The following is a 24,375-nucleotide window of genomic DNA, read 5'->3' on the forward strand; positions in this document are numbered from 1 at the left end:
GTGTGGACCCTGTATGGGTGGATTTTTGAGCACTGTAAGTCCAGAGTGCCATCCCCGGCCTCTGGCATATGACTTCATGGCTGTAACTGTTTTTCTTTTAATGTAAATAATAGCATAGCATAGTATTAACGAGAAAAAAAAAAAATAATTAATTTAATTTCTTAAATTAATAATTATTTTATTTCAATTTTATAACCTATGATAATAAACTATTTTTGGATCATCTAACAAGCCACTGACTGAGTTGATAAATTACAACCTCTTATTGACTGAGAGGAAGCAGAGCATTGTTCGTGAGAGTGGGACCATCACTGAAATCCTTAGAGGCCAGGGGAGACCTAAGAGACACTATGTGAGCATGAGAGGATGGAAATTCCTAAACCAAAGGCGGATGACTACATTGACCCTCCAATTTTGAGAAGTCCAACGCATACTGAGATACAGGCCAGTTGAAGAGTGTTTGGATGCAATCAGGAGTGCAGGCATGGTGACCATAAACAAGCGAGATGGAAACACTAAGCATAACTAACATCAATAATAAATTTTCAGAACTTCTCATCGGGTCCGAAGACAAGCTTAAAGAAGGACGCATATGAGCCATGATGCCAGCTTCATCCATCTCCATCAAAGTAAGCCTCTTCGTGCAATAATAAGGCGACATGATGAACCAATGAGGGATGACGTACAATAATAAGATAAAGTAAATGATTCCATCTCGCAAGTATAAATATGAGTGTGTCAACCTATATGAGGGTTGAAGTTATGGGCCAAGTGGCCACCTAATCCACCTGCATTGAACGTGACAAGGACAGTTGTTCGGATCCAACACCCATTGTGGGGATTCTTAATATTAACGTTAATGTTATTAATATCATTGATATTCATAATAACATTAATATATTATAATAATGCCCCTAGTTCGTGGAATGCTTCTATTCAAAGATGTGAAACCTACCCCTTCTTGTTTGTCGGGGTATTTGGTTAGGTAGGAACCAAAATATTTTTCAAGATAAGGTATCAAATTGGAATCTTACATGTTCCCACATAGTGGCACTTTATAAGTTGATCCCTGAGGATGAACTGAAAGAGAATCACTGGAACATTAATGCAAAAATCATTAACAAGGCTTTCCCTTTGGTGTATTTTGATGGATTTTCTCAACAAGATGGTTGTGCTAGAGGAGTAGTTTTGTATTTAAATGAAGATCATTATTACAAGATGAATATGGATTTAGGGAGAGGCACAAATAACTATGCATAACTTAATAGCCTTAGACTTCTTATTTTTTCCCTTGAGAAAGGATGTCAGCAACTGCAGATATTTGGTAACTCTAAACTTGTCATAAATTGGTTCAATGCACACACTCAGAAATGTGCTAGAAACTATTACAATAAAATCACATTTTTACAATGTAATTTGTCGTCATATCTACAAGGAAAGGAACCAGATTCCTGACAGTCTATCTAAAGAAGCAGCGCATCAACATTTTGGTACTTGGATGACACAGGAACATATAGGACACGAGTTCTACCAGTATTTTCACAAGCCATATATTGATCTTCAGCCACAGGGGGTAGCGACAACTTGATCCTACACAACACATAGATGGACCTCTTTTTACAAACCTTGGTTTATGGAATGTATATATTTTATATGTTTTTTATTTCGAGTTACAGTTATCTATCCATTATTATTTGAACTCTATAAAATATTGTGGCAGTTATGACCACCAATTTTGAGATATGCTCCTTTTGTAGCATCTATAGCATGTATTTTTCAATATTTTATATAATGAAAATTAAGATTTTTCTTTGCGAAAACAAATATTATTCTTATTTTTAAAATATTAATATTAATGTAATTAATAATATTGATCATTATTTTTATTATATTCTTTATGTTGATATTAATAGTATTAATAGTATTAAAATTATTAATAATATATTAATTTTATTGAATATTATAGTAATATTTTTATTAATATTAATAATTCGATTATATTATTATTAAAAATATTTAACATTATTAATGTTATAATTTAATATTAAATATATTTATTAACATTGTAAACTAATATTAAAACAATAATTTAATAAAAAACAATGTGACATAGAATAAATAGTAAGAATGATCATAATTTCACATTATTATAATAATAATAATAGGATGATCATCATGTATGTCGGTCCTTAGAGACGATTATCATAATGATGATAATAAAAATGTAGTCCCACTAAGCTTACAAAAATAAGAACTTAATTTGACATAGAATAAATAGTAAGGATGATCATCATTTCACACTATTATAATAATAATAATACGATGATCATCATGTATGAAGATTATCGTAACGATGATAATAAAAATGTAGTCCCACCAAGCTTACAAAAATAAAAACTTAATTTGACATAGAATAAATAGTAAGAATTATTTGACATTATAATAATAATAATACGATGATCATGTACGGCGGTCCTTAAATAAGATTATCCTAATGATAATAATAAAAATGTAGTCCCACCAAGGTTACAAAAAAAAAAACTTAATTTGACATACAATAAATAGTAAGAATGGTCATAATTTCACATTATTATAATAATAATTGGATGATCATCATGTATGTGGACCTTTAAGAAGATTATCATTAAAAATGTAGTGCTACCAAACTTACAAAAATAAAATTTAATTTGACATAAAATAAATAGTAAGAATGATCATAACATATATTAGTGATTGAAAAAAGTGAGTAAAAAAAACTCTGATATATATATATATATATATATATATATATATATATATATATATATTATCCATTTCTAAATGTTTTATATTTCTCTCTCAACTGCACATTAATATCTGAGTTCAGCTCGTGTTAATTTTTATTTCTACCCTTTGACTTGGAACGTTAATTTTTATTTGTACCCTTTGACATAAGTAATTGTGAAATATTATCTTTTTAAAAGTCAATAAGTAATGTAATTGAATGCCGGTTGATATGCTTTATATTATGTTATAGCAGGCAGCAGATTTTCTTGCCATGCAAAGTCTTGTGGATTTTTCAAGTGAGAAATTGGAAAGAGAAATCCTTGCAAGGCCAGTGATCGAGATATATTTTTAGTTAGTGATGAATTTTTTATATAGAAATAATTAAATCAAAGAAAATTTGTATTTAGTTAGTTTGATACTTTTTTACGAGTAGTTTTTAAGTCTGATATTTTGGAGTTTTTGGTAAATTTTGTGGCGAAAATTTTTAGGGCCAAAACTTGATTTTTGTTGTTTAAACTCATTTTTTTACTGCATATATGGATTCAACACCCTCAAATCTTTAAGGCACTTCTATTGGGAAGAACCCAATTGTCAGACTTGTGATTTTAATGAAGCTGAAAACTTTCCAAAAAATCACACTTAAAACTATTCTTTATTTTTATATCATTTCTTTTATATTATATTCCATCATATTGTTTTTAGTGAATTTTAAAACATGATTTATACTATTTTATAAAACTGCAAATTATATTATTATATAATTATGATTGTTTTATCTTATAAGATTATTTATATTTATTAGTTTCTTTTCATCTATAAACTAAATTTAGATAAATATCAAAATTTTCAATAATGTTGTTATTTATAATAACTTCAAACAATAAATATCAAAATGTTAATTTAAGTTCTTATTCACAAATTTTAGGAAATGATTTATTTTATTTAATTAATTTACTATTTCTTACTTGTTTTGAAAATTATGTATAAATCATTCAAATTTTTGGAACTGTTTTCTTTTCTTTCATTCTTTTCTCCCGCACCTAACTCATTTTATGTATATCTATATTGACGAAACATTTAATTTATATGATAGTCTAGTGATGTAAACTTAAGTTTGTAATAAAATTCATTTTTTTTTTTTTAATTTTCATTAAGTCAATTTGTTTTCTTCTCCATGGACTCTAGCATGAGCATAATGGTTATTTGCATAATGTTTTGATTGCCTCTCCCTCCATAAATAATCACTGAGATTTTTGAATTGCCAACGATGTAGCTGCTTTTGTTTTGCATGTCCTAGATTTTCCTAATGTGTACATTGTTGTAGGCGATATGGGTGACATCAGCGAGGTTTGGGATTGGAAATTTCCGTACTTTAGTGGAGAAGGAACACAGTTGAAAAACAGGATAGGTATTTTCTTTGGATTTTCTCATAATATGCATTGGGAAGGTCCATGAATAGTTCTTTTTTTTTTTTATAGATTTTTTGCAGGTAAAATTTTTCCATGCACTAGTTCCCAGCAGAAAAGCCTAACTTTCGGAAAACCATCTTTATTCTAGATTTTAACTTTGGGAAAACCATCTTTATTCCAGATTTTACCCCACATGTTATCCAAGTTAACAAGTTATGTGAGATTGCCAATTAGCCTTTCTTAACCTTCTTTAACTATATACCTATTTTCTTAAATCCTCTCCAGATTATGTGATCTAACTTGAAGCTTGCAATGGGAGCATATCGCTTTAATATTTCCTTTTATTTGTATTCTTTATTTCCTTACTCCCCATTTTATGTTAGGCTTTGGATCTTCTTGACCAACTTCTTCATGATTTTGAACAACTTCAAAGTGGTTTACGGATGTGGAGGCCCCGTTTTTGTTTTGGGTGTTTGCATATGGTGCCAATGTCAATTTAGTTACTTCTTTTCTTAGCATCTACCATTGTTATCATTGATCTATGGTAGTTTTTGGCCCTTTTATTCTCAGAGTCTTGAAACATTTTCTAGCAAAAGTGGTCGTATTCGTGACATAAAAAACATTTACCAAAGTGATGGTATTCATCACATAAACACCATTTGAATGATATGTGCTCGTAATCTAGAGTTTGGCGAGGTATCCACTCCCTTGTTGTGATATTAATCATAGAAGGAAGCCCCTTTTCTAGATCTTTTCTAAATCGACATCCACGCATATTTTGGTGCATGTAAACTGTGAGTCAACTACCAAATCCACTTTTGATTGCCCCTTTTCTAGATCAATTTATACGAGTAGTCTTATCGTTATTTAAATAGGGCTATGGGAAGACTGTAGTTAATGAAGCAATTAGACGTATAGAGCCTTTCACAATGATTTTAACGTATAAAGACGTTCATTCGATATTTCCGTGGAAATGCAGAAGATACATTTTGTAGCTATGAAAGAGTTTTTAACACGGAAGCTGGAGACACTGATTCCGAAGGATATTCATGAAAAATTAAAGGATGTATTTAGTTTTCTAGAATCTGGCGAAAGGGGTAAGAAGGGAATCATATGTATTTATGACCCTATTTCCATGTTACTAATTTGAAATCTTCTTGTGCTAGTATGACAATTGAAATCTTTCATGTAGCTTACAACTTGGTGACATTGCCAGGCTTTTAAATTTGCTACTTTTATATCTGAATTTGATGAGACTAAATCCTTTGCTTCATAATACAGTCCAACACATCCATACTAAGGATTTCCAGAATGATTTTTGCTCTACATTTCCGCAAGCTCCATTGTCTCCAAGCAAGAAGATATATGAGTCATTCTTATGCCCGTTAGTAGGGAGGGCACCAGATCAGCACCATTCACAAGTCTAAAGCTACAAAGATTCTGCAATATGTATCAATTTCTTCCAAAGACAAATAATATTCTTTTTCTTTATTCAACTTTGGTATCTTCCTCGCTGTGGTTGAAGGTGACATGTCACTTGGTCATGGAAGAAACCCAGTGGTTTCTAAGTCTTTTATTATATCATATCATTTATTTTCTTTTATATTATCTGAATTCTGTTTTTTAACATATTTATTGGGAGTTAATAAGTTATTAATATATATATATATATATATATATATATATATATATATATATATATATATATATATATAAATTAAATATAATTTATTTATACATTAAAATATCATATGTAAAAATTATTTATTAAATTTTAAATTTTAAAATAAAAAATTAATATATTGAAAAGTTATTTATTTATTTTTAAGCTTTTTTATTTAATTATTATTATTAATAAATGGTTTAAGCATTCTTATTTTAAATTATTCAAAGTTAAAAATAGAATAATGAAACTTACATTATCTAAATACTTTACAAATAAATTATAGAGTAAATATTAGAGTGTGTGAATTAAATGTTGCACTTTTTAAGAATATTATAATTAAATTACAAAAAAAAATTTTATGTAACTAATAAATTGTATAAATTATATTGTCTATTTAATTATTATTATTATTTGAATAAAAATGACAAAGTTGGTATTTTTTTGGATAATGTATATTATTAATGATAAATTATAAAAATAGAATAAGTCTACTACCTCAGCCTCTCTCTCTCTCTCTCACACACACACACACATATATATATATATATATATATATATGACTACTAAAGTCTATATAATTCTCTTTAGTGAGAAAAGGGCACCACAAGGGGAGCATTTGGTTTAGATAAATCCTTGCAGGTCTCAAAGGATCAAGAGACAGGAGAAGAGGCGCAAACCCTCGATGTAGTGATTTTTGTTGATTGAATAAACTATGGGTCGAATTTGTGAAGGCAAAGACGAATTGGAAGGAATTTAGAAGTTTGTACCCATATATTTCTAAATCAAACAAAGTCCAAGCTGTATCACTGTTATTGGGGGTGATTTTCACCATATTTCTAGGGCATGTTTGAGTTATATGGAAGGTTGACTTATTGCTTATTGGTTGTTGCATTTTTATAGAGGTTGTGGCTGAGATTGGGCACATTTCGTTTGGCTGGGAATTCCATTCTTGTAGTCGCATGAATACTAAATTATAATCAGACTTTGGGACGTTCCACTACATAAAAGGGCTTCTTAGTATGGAGGAGTGAGGGTGCACTAAAAAGAACTCATAATTTTCTTAAGGTTGGAGATTGGAACCTTATTCTTGAGGTTGCGGCCAATAGTAAGCTAAATGTTCACCTCATTTCCTCATTGTTGAGTGAAAACATTGGTTAAATATTCCTTGTATAGGTGACCCACTATCGTATAAAGGTTGTGAAATACTCCAGAAAGTCAAACTAAGTTTTATTCCAAGTTTTGGGTGCATTCAAACTCTAAATCTGCATCTACAACAAGGTTGTGAAGAATAAACAAAGATCATATCATTATAATTGTGTTTCATAAAATGTTATCCCTTACTTCCTCTTAAATTGCTTGGATTTGAGGTTATTGTTGCATTTGGTGTATTAGGCAATCATTTTCCACTGAGTCTAAAAGAAAGAGATTATGTCCCAGAAAACCATTGAATCAAGCATAAACCAGCAAACCCAAAAAACGTTTGACGAAATGCCAAACTCAAAATTTCAAACAAAATTTGTTAATTAACATGCAATTTAGAGGGATAAGTAGACTAATTAATTTTGTAGTTTAAGATCACTTGTACAAAAGGCTGCGAGCACGTTTTAAGAAAAAACACTTCCGCATAGGATTAACAAAAAGTGTTTGATGAAAGTTGTCAACACCAATAAACCATTGAAATCCGCAGTAGAGAAAATATAGTTGAGCCAAAACATTGATTCTTTTTTTAAATGGAGGGGAGAGGGCTCTTTAAGAGTAAGAAGTAGGTGAAGTTGTTGTCCTCTATGGAGAATACGGGGTCCCTTTGTTGACTTGTGCACTTCAATCCCACCATACTCTAGACAATGGTGGTTCTAGCCTATGGAAGCAGTTGTGCAAGAGTTTTTGCAGAAGGCCCCTTATCCACTTCAACACAATATTGCACCGTGGCTCTTAAGAATTTACAATCAATTGAAGAATAGGACTAGAAGTCGATAGCAGAGAACAATTGTCAAAAGAGTCAAATATCTATCCAGGTAGCTCGGACACTGGGGTACATGCCTCTAGAATATTTTAATGGATATATTGCTACGAAGCAGGTCGATGTTTACAACGTTGTAATGTTGATGATGGAGATTGTCAATGTAAGGAAGCATAACCTTTGTATCTAGGTTTCATTGACTCTCGTCTCTGACGTTTGGGTCCATATATTACATGCTTGCACATACCCATATCCACAGGTAGTTGGCCTTGAATTATCTATAACTTTAATCATTGTATCATTTGTGAGTAGTTGTTAGAGATATAGTTCAACGGAATATAAGTGAGAAAATTTGGCAAAAGACAAAGGAACATATGAACTACTATAGTATGGAAATAATTCCTATGGTTATATATGCGGAATACAAACATTGACATAAGTCCATATCAATCTTTGCAAGACAATTCGCATGTAGAATAAATATGAGTTTGCAAAACCTAGAAATTGGAACGAGGAGGTGGGAACAAGTGGAAAAAATAGAACACATGTGTCTTCTATGTGATGAACAATGATGCGGGAGCATCTAACTCCCCCTTAATCAAAGAGGAATCCGAAGTGGAGCAAAGAGAGGACAACATGGACCATGGAGAAAAACAAGGGAAACTCTGTTTTAAAACAGATTTAAAGATGGAAGCGATAAGTCACAAAGACTTGATCTAAATGTAATCTGCCATGTGTTGTATGCATGCATGTAATGAGAGATTTAAGGGCTTTTTTTAGAGGGTTGGTCGGATCCTTCCATGATCTGATCCAACAATGCTTCCTTATATATATAGAGGGAAACATAGAGTGACATGAATAGATTGTGTAATCAGTGCTTAGACTGATGTAGTCGGGGAAGAACCCGTGTTAAGGCTAAAATGCTTTAGCTGTACTGTATATAATAAATATGTGTTTTGTGGGTTTCTACATGTCTTTGTATTAAGTCTTTCACTTCTGTTATATATGTGTGTGGGAGGATTGAAATCCCAATTGTAAATTCGTGTTGATCGACCATCGATCACAGAAGGATCGATGGCGATCCAAAGATCTCGTGTTTGTATGAATGTTATGTGTGTTAACAGAGAGTGGCAGAGTAACTGTGTTTTAGGTGAGAATCCATCAAAGGAGGCGAACTCCATTTACACAAAGAAACGATGAAAACCCCTTAGCGGATCTGTAAAGCGGACCTGAAATATTATAAATCATGGCATATACCCTTATCAGGTCTGGAATGCATATCGGGTCAGTGCATTGAGCTGGTCGGAACAAGCCTTTGAAATGTAGCAATAGCGATATGTGATTAAATTACAACCGTCAGATCGAAAGGCAGATCGATGGTACGGATCTAATCGCTAATCGCAATTGGGGACTTAAGAGATAGCAGGAGTGTGATCAATGCCGACGGCCGACGAGCGAATATGGTGATATCGCCGATAAACCAATTGGCGATCAGAGGTGTCCGTAGCTGAGTATCGGAGGTCAGGGGTGGAGTAACGTTGAGGAGAGGCAAAAGGAACAGACCCGCTGATATATATAGAGGCAGGTGTATTATTTTTGAACTCCGTATATGTGAATCGGAGCAGGATTTACATGGTTTCCCATGTATTTTGTATTATGTGTGGCTGTGGGGTTAAGGCTTGAACCCGATAGTTATATTAGCTCCAATTCTAATGTAAGTCCGCGATTATAATTTAAAAGGCATAAAGCCTAGAACGCTTCCGATAAGGCTTTGTGGGCCCATAATCCACAGGCCTCATAATTGATTTGTTTAGGGAAAGGGATTTTGACTTACCCCCAAGATCTCTTTTCATCAAGTGGTATTAGAGCAAAAGACAATTCTACGTCAAGAAGGAGTGCAAGCAGAAGGGAAAGGAGGTATCGTTGTTTAAAACTAGAGAATTTGTGGTCTTACTGTCGTGCAGATAGTGGCAGCAGAAGGTGAGATGACTTGCAGCAAACCTAGAGTGAGTTAATATGTATACAGCAACAACATGTCTTATCCTGGCTTGGGAAAGAGATTCTTACAATGCATTACTATTGTGTTAGTACAACATCATACAAGTTGTAACATCAATCAAAACCATGCCTGAAAAGAACTTCCAGGTAGAGAAGAGTGTGTGGAACTTCAAACCATTCCATGATATTTCTAACAGCCAAATGAAACATTTTTACCATTGTATTTCATAGTGAGTGGGCTTATTCACATGATTAGAAGCCGATTTCTTTTTTCTCATAGTAGATATCCTTGTAGTCCTTGTAGGGTAATAAGGAGTGTCTACAAATTGGATCAATCACCAGATTATTACCTTCATCATCTTGTGGGGGTTGATTCCATCCTCATTACTCTCCCACTTCCTCATGGAAAATATGCAGTTGCTTGATACCAATATGAAAGTAGGAGCGTACCGAGCCATTTCACTCAATTACAGAACCTCCCTTCCTTCATAGTAATTGAAACTCTAAAATGATTCCTCCTGACTTGAACAAAGCCACTATTTTATGTGCTTTCAAGGACAATTGTCCTAGGACCTCCATGTCATTTGGCTTCATTTCACCAAAATAAACCATATTAATTTAAAGTATGTAGGAAAACAAATGCATCACAAAAATTTGCTACATCAATGATCAACAAATTTACTCCTTTTATGATTGCATAATATCATTTTGTCTCGAAGTAGACGAACGAAAATTACTGAAGATACAATAACGATTACAAGTGTATACTTCAACTTGCACAAAACTATACTAATAGAAGGATCCTTTATAATCAAATTGCAAGTTTTTGTTTGTCCACAGTGAAGATTATGTCAATTAATTCTACATTTGGATTCCATAAACAAAAATCACGAACATTTCATCAACTTAGTTAATTATATCAAAATATAAATAACAAATAAATCAAAATGTAAATCGAAGAAATTAGTGTACACATTGTTTTGAAGAGGAAGCATGAATTTTACGTGACTTTGACATGGCTTTTGAGAACTGTGCATTTAAATTATTCCTCGAATTCTCTTTGTCAGAGGAAATATTTAAATAGATTACATATTATATTTTGGAAGTAGTATGTATGGAGAGGAAATGTGGCAGAAGTAGAAATGACCCAACAATCTAGTTGAGCAAATGAATTTGAAATTAAATGAAACATAACTTTTATTACCATCCTCGAAGAGCTCAAACAGATTTATGGGACATCATAAAAATAGAGTCCATGAAATTTATCTTTTTATATTTAGTTGTATAAGATATGTGATGTAAATACAAATATATGTCACTCAAATTTCCTTGTATATCAATACATTTATAAACTTTTCATCTCTTCTTGTGCTAGAAAAATGATTTATTTTTATATTCTAACAACTGCTTGAAAAATATTACTAAATGTTTGCTAGAAATTCAATTCAACAAAGCATTCAACCCTTTGTAATGAAAGTGTTTCATATCTAAAATAAACTAGAGTTCATTGGGAAAGCTTCCTATATGTTTGCTAGAAAATTCAACAAAGCATTCAACCCTTTGGACTGAAAGTTCGTCGTATTTTGAACAATTTAGAAACAAACAAGTTTCATCTTCAAAGGGTTGTTCATCACATAAGAGACACGTGTGTTCTATTTTTTCCATTTGTTCCCACCTTCTTGTTCCAATTTCTAGGTTTTGCAAACTCATATTTATCCTACATGTCAATTGTCTTTCGGAGACTAATATGGACTTATGTCAACGTTTGTATTCCTCTTATATAACCATAAGATTTATTTCCATACTAAAGTAGTTCATATGTTCCTTTGTCTTTTGCCAAATTTTCTCACTTACTCTCCATTGAACTATATCTCTAATAGCAACTCGCAAATGATACAATGATTAAAGTTATAGATAATTCAAGACCAACTACCTGTGGATGTGGGTATGTGCAAGCAGGTAATATATGGACCCAAATGTCAGAGACAAGAGTCAAAGGAACCTGGATAGAAAGGTTAGGCTTCCTTCCACTGATAATCTCCATCATCAACATTACAACGTTGTAAACATCAACCTGCTTCGTAGCAATCTATCCATTAAAATATTATGGAGGCATGTACCCCAATGTCCCAACTACCTGGATAGATACTTGACTCTTTTGACAAATGTTCTCTGCTATGGACTTATAGTCCTATTCTTGAATTGATTGTAAATTCTTAAGAGCCACGGTGCAATATTGTGTTGAAGTGGATAAGGGGCCTTCTGCAAAAAGTCTTGCATGACTGCTTCAATAGGCCAGAACCACCATTGTCTAGAGTATGGTGGAGTTGAAGTGCACAAGTCAACAAAGGGACCTCATATTCTTTAGAGAGGACAACAACTTCGCCTACTTATCACTCTTAAAGGGCCCTCTCCCCTTCATTTAAAAAAAGAATCAATGTTTTCTCTCAACTATATTTTCTCTACTGCCAATTTCAATGGTTTATTGCTGTTGACAATTTTCGTCAAACACTTTTTTTGAATCCTACTTGGAAGTATTTTTTCTTAGAACGTGCTCATAGCCTGTTGTACAAGTGATATACATTAAATGTCCCGTAAATATAGATATAAATAGATGTTATTATTGATATTAATAATATTATATAAAAATATTTAAATTAGTATTCAAATTAATAATACATAATAATAATAATTTAATTGAATAAAATTAGAAAATATAAATTGATTTCTTGTTAAATGAGTTACGTGTTAGAGAAAGAAAAAAAAACAGTTCCAAAAAATTGAATGATTTATTTCAAAACAAGTAAGAAATAGTAAATTAATCAAATAAAATAAATCATTTCCTAAAATTTGTGAATAACAACTTAAATTAACATTTTGATATTTATTGTTTGAAGTTATTATAAATAACAACATTACTGAAAATATTTATCTAAATTTAATTTATAGATGAAAAGAAACTAATAAATATAAATAATTTTATAAGATAAAACAGTTAGAATTATATAATAATATAATTTGTTATTTTATAAAATAATATAAATCATGTTTTAAATTCACTAAAAACAATATGATGGAATATAATATAAAAAGATAACAAATAGTTTTAAATGAGACTCTTTGGAAAGTTTTAGGCTTCATTAATATCACAAGTTTGACAACTGGGCTCTTCGGAATAGAAGTGCCTTAAAGATTTTTGAAGGTGTTGAATCCATATATGTAGTAAAAAAAAACAACACAAATCAAGATTTGGCCATCAAAATTTTGGCCAGATTCTCACCAGAAATCCACCAAAATCTCCAAAATATCAAACTTAAAAACTACTCCTAAAAAATATCAATCTAACTAAATACAAATTTTCTTTGATTTAATTATTTTTATATAAAAAATTCATCGCTCTCGATCTCTGGCCTTGCAAGGATTTCTCTTTCCAATTTCTCACTTGACAACTCCAAAAGACTCTGCATAGCAAGAAAATCTGCTGCCTGCAGTAACATAATATAAAGCATATCAACCAGCATTCAATTACATTACTTATTGACTTTTAAAAAGATAATAATTCACATTATTTTTATGATAACATTACCTTTATCATATCCCGCAGTGTTGATATGTCCACGCTGATAAAATTCTCATCCCACTCTTTAATTTCACGTGAGGTTTGAGTTGAGTTGCGTAAATGATAGTCATAGTATTGGATCACCTTTTCCAATATTGGAGTGGATACGTAAACAGGCACAGTTGCATGAGATATATCGATGAATTCTGCCATATTTTTTATCACCTTCGACTCCATTGCAATTTCTCTACCCACCCGAAAAATTTCTTCGTCAGACGTTTCCAGTGCCATTGTGTTGACCATATCGTTTTCCATTGATCGTTCCACTTAAACCAACTCAGGTCCTGTGTCCGAAGTCAAAGGGTAGAAATACAAATTAATGCCACCTATTAATGTGCAGTTGACGAGAAATATAAAACATTTAGAAATGGGTAATATATATATATATATATATATATATATATATCAAAGTTTTTTCACTTACCGTTTTCTGAGTGTGTGCATTGAACCAATTTATGACTAGTTTAGAGTTACCAAATATCTGCACTTGCTGACATCTTTTCGCAAGGGAAAAAATAAGAAGTCTAAGGCTATTAAGTTGTGCATATTTATTTGTGCCTCTCCTTAAACCCAACTTCATCTTGTAATGATGATCTTCATTTAAATACAAAACTGATCCTCTACCACAACCATCTTGTTGAGCAAATCTATCAAAATACACCAAAGGGTAAGCCTTGTCGATGATTTCTACGTTATTGTTCCAGTGATTCTGTTTCAGTTCATCCTCAGGGATCAAGTTACAAAGTGCCACTATGTGGGAACATGTAAGATTCCAGTTTGATACCTTATCTTGAAAAATATTTTGGTTCCTTCCTAACCAAATACCCCAACAAACCAGAAGGGGCGGGTTTCATAGCTTTGAATAGAAGCATTCCATGAGCTAGGGGCATTATTATAATATACTAATGTTATTATGAATATCAACGATATTAATAACATTAACATTAATATTAAGAACCCCTACAATGGGTGTTGGCTCCAGACAATTGTCCTTGTCATGTTGAACACAGGTGGATTAGGTGGCCACTTGGCCAATAGCTTCAACCCTCGTACAGGCTGGCATGCTCATATTTATACTCACGAGATGGAATCATTTACTTGCTCCTGTTATCATACGTCATCCCTCATTGGTTCATCATGTCGCCTTATTATTGCACAAAGAGGCTTACTTTGATGGAGATGGCCGAAGTTGGCGTCATGGCTCATATGCGTCCTTCTTTAAGCCTATCTCCGGACCTGATGACCAGTTCTGAAGATTTATTATTGATGTTAGGTATGCTTAGTGTTTCTCTCTCTCCTATTTATGGTCGCCATGCGTGCACTCCAGATTGCATCCACACACTCTTCAGTTGGCCTGTATCTAAGTATGCATTGGACTTCTCGAAATTGGAGGGTCAACGTAGCCATCCTCCTTTGGTCTAGCAATTTCCATCCTCTCATGCTCACATAGTGGCTCTCGGGTCTCCCCTGGACTCTCATGATTTCAGTAATGGTCCCACTCTCATGAACAATGCTCTACTTCCTCTCAGTCAATAAGAGGTTTTAATTTATCGACTCAGTTAGTGGATCCTTATTTGGAATGTGGGACTTTGCTTTGCATTGTCAACCTGTGCATTATAAGACTCTAAGGCCTGTCAATGGAGTCTCGTGTCCTTCCCAGTTTGCAGGTTTCAATAGTTCATGGTTTGTGGACACTCAATTGGTTTGTAGCAGTTTGAGGTTCGTGGTTTCTCTTTTGGTTCTTGATAGCTCACGGTTCGTGGATGTTCGTGGCTAGTGTTTGTGGTTCACGTTTGGAGATGTATTATTCCCGTTGCTCGTGGTTTGCTAGGGAAGCTCCATCGCATTGGACGCTAAGGGCCCGAGTTTGGGGAATGCTTCTATTCAAAGCCTATGGGCCACTGCTGCTCGCCATTTCATGTCCTTGGCTATCTTATTTCAAGTTTTAATGGTAAATGGGTGAAATAATTTTGTTATGGTTCGACCTACATCAAAACCCAAAACCTATCTTGTTCAGTCAATAGGAGTTTACAAGAGTCCATTCCACTTTAACTCACTAAATTGGAGCTCTTTAATTTTGACCCAAAAAAGAAACAAAAGACGAGAAAATTATGGATATTGAACAAAATATTAGTAACCTTCAACAAGTAGTTTCAAAATCCAAAAATTTACACATTCATTGATGAAACCGAAAGATGTAAAGTATATTAAATGATATGATGATGCAAGAATGAGACCAAACAAGTCGTGGGCTGTACTTTCTTGTCAAACAAGAAGGAAGAAAGGTTATACTATATCTTTGAGGCTTTTGCAATATACAAAAATATTCAACAACCCAAAAATATGCTTAACATCATCATCATAATCATATCTCTGGATGTCCTTCCCTTCTAGTTGAGAACCAGTGACCTTTACAACACAAAGTGCCTTAACATAACACCTTGTCATTGTTTGTTGTATGCCCCATGGGTATGGTTATTCAAAATTTTGAGTATTAATTAATTCCCTTAATTTTGTAGTTTTTTGAGGTATTATTAACAACTACTAGACTTTTCAATTTTATGAAGAACATATGAGTTAGTGTAATGATATATTTTAGATATATGTTGCATGGTTGCATAACACTAAAAAATGCTCAGTGCAATTGTTAATTGTATTTCTTCTTATTAGCGACTTGTACAATTCCTATTATGTTTGCATCAGCCGCCTAATAATGATTTGTCTTTTTGAATCTACAATTTTTAGGTAATCTTGTTAAAGGTGGGTAAAGGCTTTCAAGTGACTAGAAGTTCAACATTTTTGGACTATCTTGAATACTTGGAATAGACATGTTTCAGATAAAATTTCTTTTGAACTCAAATCATACCCTTTTCTAGTGTAGAGACATTTATTTGTGAATAATCCTTTATCCAAATTCAATCTATTATTTCAACACAAATTACTTGCATACATATCCTAACATAGAATACTATAAGTTATTTCAACACAAATTACTTACATGCATATCCTAACATACAATATGAGGAAGAATTTAGGTTTTAGAATATGTGGAATAATTTATGTTTTCCTTCCACGAATCTAGTAGCTTATTAGGGTTTTTATTCAGAAAAATGTTGTTTGTATGTGAACTTTGGTAAATATTGACAAAATTTATGTTTTTCCCTTCTCAAAGACCCATGCCAAGTCCTTTTTATTCAAATCAAGACTGTAAAGTTAAATATTTCACTTGATCGAATGAATTGAGAAAATGTTACAAATGCATAGTTGGATCTCCTTGAAATAATTTTGAATTCTGAGTGATTATATTGGTTTTTTTTTTCACAAAAGGCAATAAACAAAAGGTATCTTTACTGATCGATTTTGAACTCAGTATCCATATAGAAAATGTTACATATGCATATCTATATCTCCTTATAATAGTTTTGAATTATGCCTGATTATATTGGTTCATCTTGTTACAAAGGTAGCTTTACTCATCGATTTTGGACTTAGTATCCATATTACTCTTCTAACAAGATCTCATTCTAGAGTGAGTTAATATGTATAAAACAACATGTCTTATCCTAGCTTGGAAAAGATATTCTTAGAATGCATTACTATTGTGTCAGTACAACATCATACAAGTTGTAACATCAATCAAAACCATGCCTGAAAAGAACTTCCAGGTAGAGAGGAGTGCGTGGAACTTCAAACCATTCCATGATATTTCTAATAGCCAAATGAAACATTTTTACCATGGTATTCATAGGGAGTGGGCCTATTCACATGATTAGAAGCTGATTGCTTTTTTCTCGTAGTAGCTATCCTTGTAGTCCTTGTAGGGTAATAAGGAGTGTCTAGAAATTGAATCAATCACCAGATTATTGCCTTCATCATCTTGTAGGGGCTGATTCCATCCTCATTACTCTCCCACTTTCTCTTGGAAAATATGCAGGTGCTTGATTTTGATTGAGAATATGAAAGTAGGAGCATACTGAGCCATTTAACTCAATTAGATAACCTCCCTTCCTTCATAGTAATTGAAACTCTAAAATGATTTCCGCTTACTTGAACAAAGCCACTATTGCATGTACTTTCAAGGACAATTGTCATAGGACCTCCATGTCGTTTGGTTTCCTTTCATTAAAACAAACCATATTAATTTAAAGTGTGGAGGAAAACAAACGCAACACCAAAAAATTTGCTACATCAAGGATCAACAGATTTACTCCTTTTATGATTGCATAATATCATTTTGTCTCAACGCAGACAAACCAAAATTACTAAAGATACAATAAAGATTACGAGTGTATACTTCAACTTGCACAAAAATGTACTAATAGAAGGATCCTTTAAAAACAAGTTGCAAGTTTTTCTTTGTCCAATAGTGAAGGCTATGTCAATTAAGTCTACATTTGGATTCTATAAACAAAAATCACAAACATTTCATCAAATTAATTAATTCTATCAAAATATAAGTAACAAATAAATCAAAATGTAATTTGAAGAAATTAGTGTACACATTGTTTTGAAGAGGAAGCAGGACTTTGCCGTGACTTTGACATGGCTTTTGAGGAATATGCATTTAAATTACTCGCCGAATTCTCTCTGCTAGAGGAAATATTTAAATGGGTTATAGATTATATTTTGGAAGTAGTATGTACAGAGAGGAGACGTTGCAGAAGGAGAAATGACCAAAGAATCTAGTTGAGAAAAAGAATCTGAAATTAAATATAACATAACTTTTATTACCATCCTGGAAGAACTCAAACAAATTTATGAGACATCATAAAAATAGAGTCCATGAAATTTATCTTTTTATATTTAGTTGTATAAGATATGTGATGTAATTACAAATACATATCGCTCAAATTTCCTTGTATATCAATACATTTATAAAATTTTCATCTCTTCTTGTGCTAGAAAAATGATTTTTTTCTATATTCTAACAACAACTTGAAAATTATTCCTATATATTTTCTAGAAATTCCATTCAACAAAGCATTCAACCCTTTGTATTGAAAGATTTTCATATCTAAAAGAAACTACAGTTCATTTGGAAAGCTTCCTATATGTTTGCTAGAAAATTCAACAAAGCATTCAGCCCTTTGGACTGAAAGTTTGTCATATTTGGAACAATTTAGAAAAAAATAAGTTTCGTCTTCAAAGGGTTGTTCGTCACGCAAGAGACACGTGTGTTCTATTTTTTCCATTTGTTCCCACCTTCTTGTTCCAATTTCTAGGTTTTGCAAACTCATATTTATCCTACATGTCAATTGTCTTTTGGAGATTGATATGGACTTATGTCAATGTTTGTATTCCTCATATATAACCATAGGATTCATTTTCATACTGTAGTAGTTCATATGTTCGTTTGTCTTTTGCCAAATTTTTCACTTACTTTCCATTGAACTATATCTCTAATAGCAACTCGCAAATGATACAATGATTAAAGTTATAGATAATTAAATACCAACTACCTATGGATATGGTTATGTGCAAGAAGGTAATATATGGACCCAAACGTCAGAAGCAAGATTCAACGAAACCTGGATACAATGGTTAGGCTTCCTTCCATTGACAATCTCGATCATCAACATTACAACGTTGTAAACATCGACCTGCTTCGTAGCAATCTATCCATTAAAATATTTTGGAGTCATGTACCCCAATGTCCCAGCTACCTAGATAGATATTTGACTCGTTTGACAATTTTTCTCTGCTATGGACTTCTAGTCCTATTCTTTAATTGATTGTAAATTCTTAAGAGCCACGGTGCAATATTGTGTTGAAGTGGATAAGGGGCCTTTTGCAAAAACTCTTGCACGACTACTTCCATACGCTGGAACCACCATTATCTAGAGTATGGTGGGATGGAAGTGCACAAGTCAACAAAGGGACCTTGTGTTCTTTAGAGAGGACAACAACTTTGGCTACTTATCACTCTTAAAGAGCCCTCTCCCCTCCATCTAAAAAAAGAATCAATGTTTTGTCTCAACTATATTTTCTCTACTGCCGATTTCAATGGTTTATTGGTGTTGACAACTTTGATCAAAAACCTTTTGTGAATCCTATGAAGAAGTGTTTTTTCTTAGAACATGCTCGCAGCCTATTGTACAAGTGATCTTAAATGACATAAATAATTATTCTACTTATCCCTCCAAATTGCATGTTAATTAACAGATTTTGTTTGAAATTTTGAGTTTGGCATTTTGTCAAACTTTTTTTGGGTTTGCTAGTTTATGCTTGATTCAATGGTTTTCTGAGACATAATCTCTTTATTTTAAACTTAGTGGAAAATGATTGCCTAATACACTAAATGCAACAATAACCCCAAATCCAAGCAATTTAAGGGGAAGTAAGGGAGAACATTTTATCAAACACAATTATAATGATCTGATCTTTGTTTATTCTTCACAAGCTTGTTGTAGATGTAGATTTAGAGTGTGAATACACCCAAAACTTGGAATAAATCTTAGTTTGACATTCAGGAGTATTTTCCAGCCTCTATACAATTGTAAGTAAGCTATACAAGGAATATTTAACAAATTTTTTCACTCAACAATGAGGAAATGAGGTGAACATGTAGCTTACTATTGGCCACAACCTCAAGAATATGGTTGCAATCTCCAACCTTAAGAAAATTATCAGTTCTTCTTAGTGCACCCTCACTCCTCCATAATAAGCAACCCTTTTGTGTAGTGGAATGAAGAAAATTCAATCAACTAATAATAAACCACTCATAAAAATAAATAGTAGAAATATATCCAAACCAGACATGGTAGAAAAAGCCTCAACCTTACAATGTTCCTCACATTCTCTTTATTAATCAATCCAATGTACAAAGAATGATGATAGTACAAATAAATACATGAGGAAGTTGATCTCAAGACAGTACGTCTATCTTGGACACTCTGGTTGAGAAAATATCTCAACAACACACTAATCTAGGACCTTAACTAGTTGGAGAGAATATATCAACCAACTAAGCCTAAACTGACTCCTAATCATGAGGAACAAACTCAATCTAGAAAGGTAGGATTAAATCATAACTTTCGTGATTTTAATTAATTTAATAATTTGGACTTATAATTTTTTTTAATGTGAGAGTCAGGCTAACATTCCCCCCCCAATGATAAGTCCAAAATAAGAACAAGAAGCCCTCTTCCAAGTTCTCAAGTTGATTCTCAAAAAACACTGCCTGAAAAACCGCCAAAGCTGGATGCTAAAGAAACTGCTTGAAATCAACATCCTTTGTCCATTGACAAAACATTGAGAACGCCCACTAGCTACGTTGATGTTGACAGCCCACTCGCGAATTTGTTGATGTCGAAAACTGCACACTGCAGCTTTTGTTGTTGATGCCCACTAGCTGAATTTGTTGAAAAACAACTCATTGTTACTTTTGCTATGTTTGAAAACAACTCACTACTGACTTTGTTATTGATCGCCCACTGACAAATTTGTTGATGCTCACTCAATGATGAAAATGCCCACTGGCTGCTTCGCTGATGTTGTCGAGACTTTCAGTCTGACAACCACTGTCAATTTCATTGACATTTTCCCCTAGCAATGTAACCAAGTTGTAAGCTACGTGAAAGATTTCAATTTTCATACCAACACAAGAAGATTCAAATTAGTAACATGGAAATAGGGTCATAAATACATATGATTCCCTTCTTACCCCTTTCACCCGATTCTACAAAACTAAATGCAGCCTTTAATTTTGCAAGAATATCCTTCAGAATCAGCGTCTCCGGCTTCCGTGTTAAAAGCTCTTTCATAGCTTAAAAATGTATCTTCTGCATTTCCACAAAAATATCGAATGAACGATGCTCAAAATCATTATGAAAGGCTTTATATGCCTCCTTGTACTCTTTACTTTATGATAAAACGTCTAATTGCTTCATTAACTATAGCCTTCCCATAGCCCTGTTTAAATGCCGATAAGACTACTCTTATAAATTCAACATTTAGACAAAACAGTTGAATAAGTCAGATTCACTAAACACACAGCTTATAATCACCCATTGCAGTTTTCGAAAATAGCTCTGCTTGGACTTTGAATACAGTTGCAGAGAGCAGCAACAACCACATTTGAGAGACTCAAACCAAAATCCAATCGTTCGTGAAGGGTTGCATAACTAGTGGCAGCAGGGTAATGGCAACGAAGTTGGTTGACAATTATGTTGTGGGATCCAACTACCTAAGACATTCTTCTAACTTTCAATCTAACGTTGTAGACCAGTGCAGAGTGGAAATTGGGGGAGTTTTTATAAAAAGAAAACACCTTAACATCTAATAAAAAAATAAAATTTATTAATACTTTATGGTGAATAAGATTTGAATTTTATACATTTACATTGGAACGCGCTCCACTGCTAGCGATTTCTTTGCTGAAAAAAACTGGTGCTGATTATGATCCTAATTTGGGTTAAATTTCTCGGATCCTAATTTGGGTTAAACTCACCAGACTGTTACTATCTTACTGGAGCGCTGCTTGCTAAGGGAATCAAAAGTAGAGTTGGTAGTTGGCTCCCAGTTTACATGCACCAAAATATGCGTGGATGTTGATCTAGAAAAGGGGCAATCAAAAGTGGAGTTGGTAGCTGACTCGCAGTTTACATGCACCAAAATATGCGTGGATGTCGATTTAGAAAAGATCTAGAAAAGTGGCTTCCTTCTATGATTAATATCATAACAGGGGAGTGGATACATCGCCAAACCCTAGATTACGAGAAAATATAATTCAATTTTTTTTTATGTCATAAATACCATCACTTTGCTAAATGTTGTTTATGTCACGAATACGACCACTTTGCTAGAGAATGTTCCAAGACTCCTAGAAGAAAAGGGCCAAAAACTACAACAGATCAAGGATAACAATGGCAGATACAAAGAAAAGAAGGAAATAAATTGACATTGGCACCATATGCAAACACCAAAAACAAAAACAAAGCCTCCACATCTATAAACCACTTTGAGGTTATTCAAAATCATGAATAAGTTGGTCAAGAGGATCCAAATCCTAACACGAAATGGGGAGTAAAGAAATGAAGAATATAAAGAAAAGGAAATATTAAAGGGATATGCTCCAATTGCAAGCTTCAAGTTAGATAACATAATCTGAATAGGATTTAAGAAAATAGGTATATAGTTAAAGAAGGTTAAGAAAGGCTAATTGGAAGTCTCCCACAACCCCTTAATTTGGATAACATGTGGGGAAAAATTTGGAATAAAGATGGTTTTCCCAAATTTAACCTAGGAACTAGTGCATGGAAAAATTTCACTGCCAGAAAATCTATAAAGAAAAGGACTATTCGTTGTACTCTTTACTTTCTGATAAAACGTCTAATTGCTTCATTAACTACAGTCTTCCCATATCCCTGTTTAAATGCCAATAATACTACTCTTATAAATTCAACATTAGGCAAAATCGTTGAAGAAGTCAGATTCACTAAACACACACAGCTTATAATCACCCATCTTAGTTTTCGAAAACATCTCTGCTTAGACTTTGAATACAATTGTAGAGAGAAGGAACAACCACATTTGAGAGACTCAAACCAAAATCCAACCATTCCTGAACGTTTGCATGACGAGTGGCAGCAGGGTAATGGAAATGGAGTTGGTTGACAATTATGTTGTGGGATCCAACTACCGAAGACATTTTAATATTCTAACATTCAATCCAACATTGTAGACGAGTGCAGAGTGGAAATTGGGGGAGTTGTTATAAAAATAAAATACCTTAACTTCTAATAAAAACAAAATATCTATTAATACTTTATTAGGGAATAAGTTTTGAATTTTTTACATTTACATTGGAACGTGCTCCACTGCTAGTGATTTCTATGATGAAAAAGCTGGTGCTGATTACGATCCTAATTTGTGTTAAACTCACCAGACTGTTACTATCTTACTGGAGCGATGATCGCTAAGGGAAATCAAAAGTAAAGTTGGTAGATGGCTCCCAGTTTACATGCACCAAAATATGCATGGATGTTGATCTAGAAAAGATCTAGAAAAGGGGCAATCGAAAGTGGAGCTGGTCGTTGACTCACAGTTTACATGCACCAAAATATTCGTGGACATCAATTTAGGAAAGATCTAGAAAAGGGGCTTCCTTCTGTGATTAATCTGACAACAGGGGAGTGGATACATCGCCAAACCCTAGATTATGAGCAAATATCATTCAAATGTTGTTTATGTCATGAATACCATCACTTTGCTAAATGTTGTTTATGTCACGAATACGACCACTTTGCTAGATAATGTTCCAAGAAAAGGGCCAAAAACTACAATAGATTAAGGGTAACAATGGCAGATGCAATGAAAAGAATGAAATAAATTGACATTGGCACCAGATGCAAACACCGAAAACAAAAACGGGGCCTCCACATCCATAAACCACCTTGAGGTTATTCAAAATCATGAAGAAGCTGGTCAAGAGGATCTAAAGCCTAACCCAAAATGGGGAGTAAGGAAATGAAGAATATAAAGAAAAGGAAATATTAAAGGGATATGCTCCAATTGCAAGCATCAAGTTAGATCACATAATCTAGACAAGATTTAAGAAAATAGGCATACCGTTAAAGAAGGTTAAGAAAGGCTAATTGGCAATCTCCCAAAACCCCTTAATTTGGATAACATGTGGGGTAAAATCTAGAATAAAGATGGTTTTCCCAAAGTTAACCTTTTCTGCTGGGAACTAGTGCATGGAAAAATTTCACCTGTAGAAAATCTATAAAAAAAGAACTATTCATGGGCCTTCCCAATGCATATTATGTGAAAAATCCAAAGAAAATACCTATCATGTTTTTAGACTGTGTTCATTCTCCACTGAAGTATGGAAATTTGCAATCCCAAACATGAGTGATGTTACCCATATCACCTAGAACAATCTACACATTAGGATAATCTAGGACATGCAAAACAAAAGTAGCTACATCGTTGGAAATTCGAAAATCTCATTGAT

General features: G+C 33.1%; 1 protein-coding gene across 1 annotated transcript; it reads right to left on the reverse strand.

The window, feature by feature from the left end:
- Positions 1–13,176: 13,176 nt before the first annotated feature.
- On the reverse strand, positions 13,177–13,673 carry LOC149171418 (uncharacterized). Its single transcript, XM_089425963.1, has 2 exons — positions 13,386–13,673; positions 13,177–13,284 (listed from the first exon to the last, which is right to left on the reverse strand). Exons 1-2 carry the CDS (start codon positions 13,671–13,673, stop codon positions 13,177–13,179), a joined length of 396 nt encoding a protein of 131 aa, XP_089282089.1.
- Positions 13,674–24,375: the final 10,702 nt, after the last annotated feature.

The sequence above is a fragment of the Pinus tabuliformis genome, chromosome 4_2 (genome assembly GCF_031772625.1).
Source record: "Pinus tabuliformis cultivar Carrire ecotype Pingquan chromosome 4_2, CPIR1, whole genome shotgun sequence".
Taxonomy (NCBI): Eukaryota; Viridiplantae; Streptophyta; class Pinopsida; order Pinales; family Pinaceae; genus Pinus; species Pinus tabuliformis.